Source organism: Gadus chalcogrammus, chromosome 15 (assembly GCF_026213295.1).
Source record: "Gadus chalcogrammus isolate NIFS_2021 chromosome 15, NIFS_Gcha_1.0, whole genome shotgun sequence".
NCBI classification, from domain to species: domain Eukaryota; kingdom Metazoa; phylum Chordata; class Actinopteri; order Gadiformes; family Gadidae; genus Gadus; species Gadus chalcogrammus.
Window position 1 is genome coordinate 13,655,091 of NC_079426.1, and position 12,681 is coordinate 13,667,771.

A 12,681-nucleotide genomic window follows, 5' to 3' on the forward strand; every position below is an offset into this window, starting at 1 on the left:
TTAGCCCGTTGCGTGTTTACCATGGCGCTAGTTGATGTATGTGCTTTTAGATCCTGAATGGAAAATTATGTTGTGAGGTCAAGGTCAAGGTCAAACTGTTTACTGAAGATCAACGGGCTGGTTGAAGGTCACGGTCAAACAGTTCTCTGAAGATCAAAGGGTTCTCTGAAGGTCAAGGTCAAACAGTCATCTGAAGACCAAAGGGGTTCTCTGAAGGTCAAGGTCAAACAGTAATCTGAAGACCAAAGGGGTTCTCTGAAGAGATGGCTCCATGCGTTTGTGGGGTTCCCCAAGGTCAACGTGTTCTGTGTGTTTCGGACAGTGACTTCTTCTCAGCACGTCACCAGGAGGACAAGGAGACCAGGAGGTCGCAGGAGGAGAAAAACAAGGAGGCGGAGGAAGAGGCTCTTCCACCACCACCACCTCCACCTGTCTCCAGCAAAGGCAAGAAGGCTGGGGAGACAGGTAGCACCACCCATTACACTTGCACCACACTGTTCCTGGAGGTCCATACCAGTGATATATATTATTTATTGATACATATGCAACTACGTTGTTCCAGCTACAAAGGGCGCCAGTGCAGAGAAGCTCATCCCTCCGTGCGTGCCACCAGAGCCGGAGGTCCCTGGCAGCCTGGCCGTGGGTGCCGTGTCCCTGGCCGTGGCTAAAAGTGGGGCACTGATACGGGACGTCCCTCTCTACAAACACATCCTCGCCCTGAGAAGTCAGGTGGGTCAGAGAGGAGGCCCCCGAGCAGCACTGTTCATGTATGCCATACCCCGGTTAAACACATTTAGCAGACGCTTTGATCCCAAGTGACGTTACATTAAGACACAATTTAGGTATTGCATTGAGGAGCAGGTGGTCGTTGTGGTGTCTTAGTCACGACCATGGGGGTTCCAACCCATAATCTTATGGCTAGGGGTTCAACACCATAACCAGTGCACATTTAACATAAGTGACACAGACACAGGCACAGAACAAATACATGATGCACACATACATGTGTGCATCGTGTATTTGTTCTGTGCTTAACAAACCGTGCATGTGCATGTGTGATCATACATGTATAAACACAGAACAAGTAAGAGGGACCGGCTGAATGTAGTGAACGACGCTGTGTGCCTTTAAACAGAGTGAGTTCCGGGTACCAGTGCCCTTGGTGACGTTGCTGAGCTGCGGTAAATCCTCTCCAGGCAAACTGAACTTGTTGGAGGAAGTCATCCTCATCCCCAGACCAGGACAACGCGTCGCACAAGTACTCCAGCATCTCTCTCTTTGTCCTCGTCTTCACCCATAGCTTTTGTCACCATACGTGAATGTTCTGCCATTTTCAATGACACGCCTTGCAGCCACACGACAACATAGATCCACCTTTTGTGGTTGCCATGTTGCATTGGGTTTTGATTCAGTTTCAATGTGTTTACCGCCAAGGTTAACACTGAAGTCATCCCTACAGGGACGGTAAACATACACGCAGCAAACGTAAGGCGATGACCTGCTGTCGATTGGCTATAGTATAAGTGGCAACCGAATAGTTTGAGCCAAACCATTGGCAGAAGTTCCATGTTTCAACAGAGGAGGCGCCGCTGTCCACTGTGGGTGGATGCTATGTTAGTGGTTGGTTGTATTGTTCACGTGAAACTCATTGAATCTCTCCTTGAACAGGTGATTTCCATGGCCCTCCAGATCCACGAAGAGTTGATGAGAATAATGAATAGCAGTACGTCAAAAGCCGGGGTGAGGGTCATCTGCCAACGCTTTCACTCGCGTAGGGCTGGGGAAGCACAGATGAGCAGTTCGGCGATGGAATGAGTTCAGTTTGGCTCTCTGATAATATTTGGGGGAACCTCCGTCCGAAAGTGGGCCGCATTTGGTTGGGTTCTCTTAGCAGCCTGGAGGAACCTCCCTCCTGAAGTCAACCAGCTTTTTCTGGGTTCTCAAAGAATGCTGGAAGGAACCTCCATCCGCCAGTCGACCGCTTTCAGTTGGGATCTTCAGATCTCTTTCTCGAGAACCCAGCTGAATGCAGTCGACTTGTGTATGGAGGCAAAAAAAAAAGCACTGAGCTGGGCTAAGGTGTCAAACATGTCCATTGCACAGCAACTTCAAATCCCCTCGAAAGCCTAGTTGCCCTGCAAGGTTACCCTGACACCATGGAAGCCAGCAGAGGTCACCTCCCCTCACCTTCAGTGAATAGTATTGCTTAGACCTTCTCCTCCTTCTCCATTCTGTGGTGAAGAGAGTGGTGAAGGAGAACGCGGCGCACTCACAGTCTTAATAACCTCGGGAGGGACGGCAGCTCCCTCTCCATCCAAAGCTACACGTTGTTATCGTTCATGGGAATAATTAGCTCTCAGACATACCCCACGCACACCTTTTCTACCTATACATCCTCAACACGGCGGTAAAGTTGTGGAGGACGAGCGGTGACATTGGAGAGGTTAAATAGATGGGCCTTTTATTCCCCAGCAGCCCACGCAGGCGGGCCCAATGAGCGAGGCGGGCGCGCCGGTCCTGGTGTGCGAGCGGCCAGAGCAGGCACTGGATCTCGTGGTGGAGGCGTGCGGCAACCTTGGGCTGACACCGGGCGAAGATATCCGTCTGGGGTTGAACTGCGCGGCTGATCGGCTCATGGACTACGTAAGATCAACGCGAACCCTCGCCGCCATGTTGTCTGGTTGATGTAAGATACAGATATGGTGACTTAAGGAGGCAATCGGGCTGTTGTAACCAGCAATGCTATTTTAAATGCATCTTAAATGTGTATTCCAATTATGGCTGGGTGAGTTTGCCAAAATCTTAATTGAATATAGCCATAATGATATATATAACAACACGTTTTCCGGTAATTCAATTAATAAATAGTATAAAAAAATATTATTTTGTATACTGTGTGAATTCCATACAAAAGCAAACATTAATAAATGTCAAGAATAGGAGCGGTAAGGGTTTGGAGACATGGATAAAATCTAATTTAGACACTGTTATCGCGACAATATCTCGGGGAGTTATATTGGTGCTTTCTCAAAGTCTTTACATTTTCCAAACTAACTCCTTAGGAACAAATAAGGCCCACATCATTTCATCAAGAGCTTTTATTCTATAGTTTTACCAATGTGCAGAGACTCACGTCCTGTTCCTGCTCCCCTCAGTCCAAGGGGAAGTATGAGGTGATCGCGGGGAGCCTCAAGTCTCCAGATGAGCTGGTGGATATGTACCAGGCTCTGCTCCTAAAGTACCCAGCCGTGGCGGCCCTCATCCAGCCCCTCAGGAAGGAGGTACCCCCTCGCCCATCACCAACACATCCGGCCCTATGCGTCTTGTTAATAGAGTTTCTTCCTGAAACCTGAAACAATATGAAACAGAAGGTGTTTTTAGCCAGAGAATAACCAAATACATCGAAACGTAGTTCAGTAATGTCCATTTTCTACTGTTACATTAATACAGTGTATACTAATCAAGTGTTATTGTCTACTTTTAATTGAACCATATTTAACCTACTGTGTGTGTATTTTCTCTTTGATCAGGACGTCGACCAATGGGAGAGGCTGAGCTCTGTTATTGGAGCGTCCTGCTCCCTGCTCTGTGACATGAGTGGTTTGTCAGCATCTCGAGCCCCGCCCCCTGCCCTCCCAGGGGTGAAAGGTCAAGTTCTGCAGCAGGTGAATGGGACCAAAGTGAGCGACCTCATTCGAATCATGATGGAAAACCCTGGTATGTCCTTAGTATGTGTGTGCATGTGTGTGTGTGTTTGCTAGTTTGTGTGGTGCAGTGTGCGTGTGGTATGGGATCATAAAAACATGGAACATGAAAAAGAAAAACATGCAGAGCTACACAATTGAACATAACACGTTTAGTGCAAGGACATCTGCCTCCAGACCTTAAATCAAAATCCTTTCGAATTTGTATGTGTGTTATACACAGCTACATACACCCAATACGTGTATGAGTGTGTTTGTGTCATTGTGTGTGTATTAGTGTGTATGAGCGTGTATTGTATGTGTGTGTGTGTGTGAGTATTCGTTTGAATGCATGTTTGTGCCTGTTTGTGTACGTGTGTGTTCATATGACTGTGTCCCTGCTAAAGGGCAGAGGGGGTGCTCCATAGCGACAGTGTGAGTTTGAGGCGATAATTCGTTAATGTACCAGATGTATTATTCATAGCTTGTGCTGTGCTGTCAATAGGCTGCTGTTTTACTGAGCTGTAAGGTTGGGGTGAGTTCATAGAAAACGGTGGGCTGCATCAAAACTGTTTAGTACTCAGGCCGTTCACAAATAATAGAATACTCAATTGCAAAAAGTGTTTAACAGATTTTACAAACCATAGTGGTAGCCGTGGTATTGGTTGAAGAGATGGTGAGTGTGTGTGTGTGTGTGTGTGTGTGTGTGTGTGTGTGTGTGTGTGTGTGTGTGTGTGTGTGTGTGTGTGTGTGTGTGTGTGTGTGTGTGTGTGTGTCAGATGCAGTGATCCTGTCGAGCTCACACAGCGAGCCGTGCGGCGAGGACTGTCTCTCAGACCTAGTGAGTCTCTGTCTACTTGTCCTGTCATATTGTTTCAGCAGTCCTGTCCTAGTTCTGTCCTATTGTTTCAGCTGTCCTGTCCTAGTCCTGTCCTATTGTTTCAGCTATCCTCTCCTAGTCCTGTCCTATTGTTTCAGCTGTCCTCTCCTCCTCTTCCTAGTCCTGTCCTATTGTTTCAGCTGTCCTGTCCTAGTCCGGTCCTATTGTTTCATCTGTCCTCTCCTAGTCCTGTCCTATTGTTTCATCTGTCCTCTCCTCCTCTTCCTAGTCCTGTCATATTGTTTCAACTGTCCTCTCCTAGTCCTTTCCTATTGATTCAGCTGTCCTCCCCTCCTCCTAGTCCTGTCTTATCGATATAGGTTATACACAATCTACTTTACCTCCATGTGCCCTGACATTATGGTACAGAAATAAGCATTTAAACGGTTGAGTGGCTTGGCGCTCACTTCCTGTGCTGAGTGTGATGTCAGTGACCTGTGTATTGTGCTTCCTTCCTGTGGAGGCGGTGGGGCTGGGCGTGGCCTACGTCAGGCTGGGAGGTCTGCAGGGTGGACACAGGCTCGCTAAATACAACCGGCTGATTGCCATAGAAGAAGAGCTGGCGCAGCAGGGAACCCTGGGTAGGGGCCCACTCGCTCACTGCCCTCACCTCCACATCCTCCACCGCCCCGCTTCCCCCTTGTGTTTCCCCATTTGAGCGTTGACATATAAAAGGAGGCTAGACAAAGATAGATAGATAGAGAGGCGGAGATAGAGGGAGAACGGAGATGGGGAGACAGAGGGGGGAGGGAAAGAGGGAGAATGAGAGAAGGAAGGAGGCAAGGGAAGTCGACAGACAGACAGACAGACAGACAGACAGACAGACAGACAGACAGACAGACAGACAGACAGACAGACAGACAGACAGACAGACAGACAGATATATTTGGGGTGTGAAAGCCTGTATCTATGGAGGGCACATCTCTGTTGGAACATGAAAGGAAAACGTGTCATGAATCATAGAAAAGTGTGTGTGTGTGTGTGTGTGTGTGTGTGTGTGTGTGTGTGTGTGTGTGTGTGTGTGTGTGTGTGTGTGTGTGTGTGTGTGTGTGTGTGTGTGTGTGTGTGTGTGTGTGTGTGTGTGTGTGTGTGTGTGTGTGTGTGTGTGTGTGAATGGACCAGGGGGAAATACCTTGGATCTGTTAATTGGCCAACTAATTATAAACAGACACACACACAAACAGAAATTCATGGCCTTTGGACCATCTCTGAATGGGGAGTTCATCTTTGTGGGACAATCAGCCAGCAGCTGAATACGTTTTGCGAAAAGTACTCATTCTCTATTTATTGATTTGTTTGTTGGTTGTGTTCAGTGGGGAGCGGGGGAGGGGGAAACATTCTCAGTACAGATAAATACTTCAGATAGTACTGGAACACAGAGACGGACTGGAAGAGAGGAGGCCAAGAGAGAGGGAAGAGGAGAGGGAGCCGGATAGAGCTGGAGGAAGAGGGTAGAGAAGACACAGTTGACCCAGACAGAGCTGACGGTTGAGGGGACAGGATGGACCGGAAGAGACCCAGAGAGAGGTGGTGGTAGAGGGTAGAGGAGAGAAGAGAAACCCAGAGAGAGCTGTCGGAAGAGGGTCGAGGAGACACACTTGACCCAGACAGAGGCAGAGGGTAGAGGAGGGGAGACCCAGAGAGAGGTGGTAGAGGGGAGACCTAGAGTTAGTGGGTAAGGAGAGCCTGGAGGGGGGGGGGGGGGGGGATATGAGAAACTACCCCCCCCTGGTCTCAGTGCAGCCATCTTCAACCCTCATCTCCCCATCACTTGTATGCTGTAAAAATGTTTGTTCATCCCTTAATTATTCTGTATTTGTCTGTTGTCTGCAGTGTCCCGGACCACGCTGCCAGCTCCCCTGTGTGTGGGAGTTAACATAGAAGACGCAGGCATCAGTGAGGAGGTTTAAGAAGGACGAGTCTTCTCCTTTTACGTGTTTGCACAAAAGACATTTCACCAGATTCTTATTAAAATGCACCATTTCTCAATACATGTTATTATTTGTTTTGTGCAAGGAAAGTACCGTAGTTATGCAGTTAAGTGCAAGTGTAGGTCAAGCACTCCTTTTAGAAATGCGAGTGCATTTCATTATACCAACAAGTCAATTTTTTTGGGTTGCGACATGCCCTGTCGAGACTGAAGGAAATTAATGTATTTTACACTTACAAACACACAACAGGTTTTTCAAAGATCTGTGAAATACAAGCGAAGAGCCGAGAAACCTGTGCTTAACAGCAACTTATTAGTGTGTGTTGAACACCTGTGTGCACCTTGGCCTTGTGGAGAGAGAGAGAGAGAGAGAGAGAGAGAGAGAGAGAGAGAGACAAAGACAGACAGACAGGCAGGCAGGCAGGCAGGCAGGCAGGCAGGCAGGCAGGCAGGCAGGCAGGCAGGCAGGCAGGCAGGCAGGCAGACAGGCAGACAGGCAGACAGACAGACAGACATGATCGATGCCCCAGCAGGTGCAGAGCCATCGGCTGATGACTGCAGACAATCAAAGGCTCTCCCGGGGCCCAGGCTGGGAGTGCTGAACAAGTGGTCGGCCATTTGTTATCTGCCTTCTTTTACTCCCCTCTCTCCCCCCTTCTACCCTCCCCCTAACATAGCATATATTATTAGTTTTGAAACATAACTATTAAATATTCATATAATTAAATAAATCGGTTGAAAGTATTATTGGAATACATATATATATATATATATATATATATATATATATATATATATATATATATAAATAACTGATTTAGAGTGAAGTGGATACAATGTAATACAATTAAATGGACAGAACTCATAAAATATAAAAGGCTAGAATTAGAAATAAATATAGTGAGATGAGTATGTTAGAAAGAGAATTAAGATTGTTAAAATAGGACTACGATCAAATTGATTGACAGACAATATTTAAAGGGGACATATTATGAAAACCACACTTTTCCTGCGTGCTCCCACACGCATACAAACTTCGAATCTCACCCACATGATTTTTTGGGTGAGATATGCATATCTGAAAGTACCCGCCTACAGTTACCAAACGAGCGTGTCAGTTTTGGTGCCCCCTCCTACGTAGGAAGGGGGAGGAAGGGAGGAAGGGGGCACATTTGAATATTTCCTCCCACTTCCCCACCCCCCTCCAAACAGAGCATAGCTTAGATTTTGTGGACCAGCGGACGAGCAGCTCCATCGGAGCTGCCGGACTGCCGCCATGGTACCCCCAGCCGGAGGAGGAGACATGGAGGAGAAAGCTGAGCTTCCCTTCGGCGGCAGTCCAGCAGCTCCGGCCCGGGGAGCTCGGCGGCAGCTCAACTCCCGGAGTACATTCCCTTTCTCCTCCATGTCGCGGTACAATATGGACTTCAGGGGCCGGTTGCACCAACTGGGCGTAAGCCTGGTCGTAACTACGCCTGGTCGTAACTTGGCGTTCTAAGTCCAACCTAACCGTTACGCCGGTTGCACCAACTGGGCTTAGCGTTCTTTTCATTAAGACCAGGCGTAAATCCTACGCCTGGTCAGGGGCAGGCGTAGAGTTGAAATTCCAGGCTGTTTCTATAGCAATTACATCCAATCCAATGCAGCTTTACCACCATCCTTGCAACGCTTCGCTAAACTGCATTTCAAAGCACAGCCGGCGATATGATCAGTGTTCACAGATCGACTGCCTGTCGGGAAGATATCGCTGGCCGATTAGTCCGTTCTCAACTTATAATCAGTTGTGAATGTTGTTTTAACTATGTTTATATATTTTATACAGGCCGACACATTAAACAAATCTCTCCTACAGAAACATTCCCGTCTAAATGCCTGCTCGTCGTAAACCAGACATTACAAATACATATTTTAATTATATTCGTTTGCAGTGTTTTATTGTTAGGCATTAACACAATTGATGAATGACAATGAGTGAACGAATGAATTATTTATTTCGGTGTCCAACAGCATGTCAAATAAAATAGTAAACAGCTGTTGTCACGAGGTATCCTAGCAACGCGGTGATATGCGCATACCATGGAACATTCACATGGCCGCATGGCTAAGACCGGGCGTAGTTAAGACCAGGCGTAAGTCCCGTTGGTGCAACCGGCGTTAGTTCCATTCTAACGCCAGGTCGTAACTAAGACCTACTTAGCAGTTACGACCAGGCTTAGTTACGCCCAGTTGGTGCAACCGGCCCCAGAGTGTCAATGCCAAAGTTCCTTTCCCCCAAATCTCAACCATGGCCGAGATAACCCCCACTACGAGTCTTTACTTGTTGTGGAAGTACAAGAGACGTCAGACGCAGTCTTTATGATTCATAATACCATCCAAGGCGCACATAGCTTTTGGCCGTGATATTAGATATAATCGATAAATACCTTTATACCACGGTCTGGGGGTATACTCGATTCTGATTGGCTGCAGGGTGTGCATTAACCCCTGATATACGGACACCTGCTAAGTAGTTCCAGTCAAATTGTCTGTTCAGCCTTCCAAACGAGAGCTTTTAAATTGGGAAAAATGCATTAAACTGTACGGTTATATGCTATGGACCCTATAGTATCTGTGGTATAAAGGCTGGGACGAATTTCAAATAATGAATATATACACTTTAAGTTGAAAGTATAGCCCGTCGCGATTCCCATTGAAACGAATGGCGCGGTGATTCGGCTTCAAAACGAAAGCTGGTAAATGGTGAAAAATGAATTAAACTGTAATCAGACAACGCGGTTATATGCTATAGACCCTAGAGTATCTGTGGTATAAAGGCTGGGACGAATTTCGAATTATAAATATGTACAATGCATAACGTTAGCTCTCTGGCTCATAGCTGGGCGGACTAGAATACCTCTTGTTGCCAAGTCGTAGCAGGTCCTTCCTATTTAATGGAGGAGTGAACATGGTTTCCGTTGCATAAGAACCTTACGGGAGGGTAATGATTGTTCCAGGTATTAGTCCGACCCTCAGGCGTTACCAGGGAAACAGTTATGGCTTGTGAAAAACTTTATATATGGTTTGTAAAATGCATTAAAATATAAATGAATGGTCTTAATTTATTTTCTTTGACAAGTGACAATGGTATAAGCGGGATAATGCCCTTAGAGGTGTCCATTATCAGGAATTAATGGACTTTGCGGAGGCAACCGTCCTCCGCTGCGCGTCGGACTGTTCTAAGGCCTCCGAGTCGTCCAATAATTCCTGTTAATGGACACCTCGTCGGGCATTATCTCTTACATATATTATATAATATTATTATTATTATATTATATTATATAGATAAAGAGCTCAAGGAGTCCGCAAACGGCAACAATCACTTTCCTCCATGCTGTGGTTCACTCTGACAGCTCATTGGTCAATGGGCAGAAACTCAATTGCATTAAAGCTACAGGCACCAGAAACGGCACATTCTGAAGGGACTGAAACAGAGGGGAATGGCGGTAGGTGAGATTTTTTTTCCTAAAAGCTATTTCCAGCAAAGAGCTTCAAAAATATGTTTTCTGGAACTCATATTCTATGTTTACTTGTTGGGAAAACACCATAATATGTCTCCTTTAAATCTTCTCTTTAACAGTGTGACTCATATGTGTGTGAGCTTTATTATGAGAAATGGGAAATGTCCTGGTGCAGACTTGTGGACTGAGAAGATAATAGGAGGCCACACCCACACGTATGCGCACACACACACACTCTCACAAAGACATCCACACATTTGATGTCCCTTTTACACGCACTCACTCTCTCATACAGATTCTTTCCTTTCTCACAGACACACACCCAATCTCTGTCTTACACATACGCGCTCTCACTCACACACACACACACACACTGACACAGAGCTCTTCAATGTGGCCCAACAAACAGGCCGGTCATTGTGTGTGTGTGTGTGGGTGGGTGTGTGTGTGTGTGTGTGGGTGTGTGTGTGTGTGTGTTCCTGGAGGAAGTAATTATGAGAGTGTAGGACTGGAGGTATAAAGGTCCATTCCTCAGCCCTGGGAGAGACCAGAGAAGACACAAGGAGCTCAGCTGTATGGATACAGTGGAGAGGACACACACACACAAACACACTCACTCTCACACACACAAACACACACGCAAATGCACACAGAGGCATACACCCAATGACATGAACGCACGCAAGTACACACACACACCCATACACTTGCGCACACACACACGCACACACACACACACACACACACACAGAACAATGGTGTGGCCTTACACAGGCAGCCTTCAGCCTGTCAGGGAGGTTGTCCTCTTGTTAGGTCTCTTATTTACTATCTTCCTCTCCCTGTGTGACACCGTAGGCCTTCGTCTGTTATTCCCATTGTCAAACCAATACAATCCCCTCTGCGTTTGTTTTCATGCAGATCAGTGGCTGGGAAGACCTGACAAGAGAGCTCATTATTTAACAAGTGACAGTTATATATTTATATAGAACCGGCCAAATGGCTGCAATTAACCTCGTTAGACACACAGGCCTTTCTGCTCTTTTTTGATTCACTTTGATCAGCCTGGTTGGGTGCTGCGGCTTCACATCAATTGTGTAAACATGTGCATGCACAGACACACACACACACACACACACACACACACACACACACACACACACACACACACACACACACACACACACACACACACACACACACACACACACACACACACACACACACACACACAAAGGCAGCATCTTTTTTCAGAGCACGTCTGGCCCCCTACCAGGCAATTACTTTGTTTTGAAAATAATAAAACGAAACAAGAAAATAGTTCAAATTAAAGTGTTGCACAAACATGCAGAAAAAGAGCCCTCTAATTGTCCGGTCCATAAAGGCTCCGGAACACTCCACATGGAAGACCCGCCATTGTGGCGGCCCAACAAGGCCGCGCACCGCCAGCGGCTTTGCAAAATAAAAGCGTAGCAAATAATTACATGTTGCATGGCAATCAGTGGCGATCCTATCCCCCCCCCCCCCCCCCGCGCGTCTATACCCGCGGCCCTGGCATACGGAGCAGCGTACCGCTGCCGTAACCTCACTTCCTTAGAGCACAGGAAACACAATGGCGTCACGGCGCACAGAAAGTCTGCCAGTATTAGGAGCAGTGAGGAAGTTTACCAAGGTTTCAAATCAACGTGTAATCCAGCCACTGTAGAAATACCCTTATTACAGAGGTAGAAATACCCTTCATCCCTTATGAAAGCTTCATCAGTATTCCTCAGTAGAATACAAAATGACTTAACAAGGAAACTAGCGTAGCTTAGCCTCGTGCAGATAAGTTCTTCTATAACACAGAAGGGCCGCTGGATCGCAGAATAGTGTTTGCCCAATGCAAAATGATCACTCATTGACATGGGAGGATATAAGGATACACGGAGAGGCCGATGACATAAATCAATAACGTGAGCCCTCTCTTCATCTCGTCAGGCGCTTGGCTGTGGAGTAGGGCTCACTCTCACCACGTTATCCGAGCTCCTCCGGCGTATGAGTATAGTTACTGCGCCATGGAGAGAAGAAAAACAACCAAACCCAAGGCCAAGCGACAACCGTTCATTTGGGAGTCCTGTAAGTCTGCCGAAATCCATTCACAGATGACTGTGCTTTGTCCACCGAGAGGCCTATTGTGGCGGCCTAAGTCTGCCATTAAACACAATTAAAGAGTGTGACTTCCACTGTAATTGCTGCTGCAGTCAGTCAAGGTGCCGGAAGACGAATTTTTCGGACGACAGAGGAGGAGATGCATTGAACAGGGCCAAGTTTAGAGCTCAGAGCTGGGGGAGGCTCGGCAACGCTGAAGCCTTCACCGGGGCTGGACTCAAGCTCTTTATGTGGCCTGGACTCAAGCTCTTTATCTGGCCTGGAAATTGCAGCTAATTGCTAAATGAACCCTAAAGCCTTAATTAGTGGCGGACACAAAGGGTGATGGACAGAGCGCTCGGCGGATGGCTCTCACGTTTCACTCCCTCACTGAAGCAGCCGTCTGGGAACCGTGGCCAGGTGTCCATGAAAGAGCCAGCCAAACAAAAAGCCCACCATCGTAGCTAACTGACCATGGCGGCCATTGTAAATACATTTGGAGGGCGCTGGTTGATCCCACCGCCCGTACCCCACCTCCCCTCCACCCTCCCATCGCCTCGTAGTTAA

At 47.2% G+C, this 12,681-nt stretch overlaps 1 protein-coding gene across 1 annotated transcript in view; it reads left to right on the forward strand.

The window, feature by feature from the left end:
- Nucleotides 1-6,611, forward strand: part of LOC130405115 (enolase 4-like) — a 12,805-nt gene extending 6,194 nt beyond the window's left edge. The window contains exons 4-13 of the mRNA XM_056610099.1: nt 323-465; nt 563-729; nt 1,136-1,258; nt 1,669-1,746; nt 2,485-2,643; nt 3,156-3,281; nt 3,531-3,717; nt 4,463-4,524; nt 5,027-5,144; nt 6,397-6,611. Of these exons, the coding sequence (XP_056466074.1) occupies nt 323-465; nt 563-729; nt 1,136-1,258; nt 1,669-1,746; nt 2,485-2,643; nt 3,156-3,281; nt 3,531-3,717; nt 4,463-4,524; nt 5,027-5,144; nt 6,397-6,473 (1,240 nt within the window). The 3' untranslated portion in view covers nt 6,474-6,611. The remainder of the gene's footprint in view (nt 1-322; nt 466-562; nt 730-1,135; nt 1,259-1,668; nt 1,747-2,484; nt 2,644-3,155; nt 3,282-3,530; nt 3,718-4,462; nt 4,525-5,026; nt 5,145-6,396) is intronic.
- Nucleotides 6,612-12,681: the final 6,070 nt, after the last annotated feature.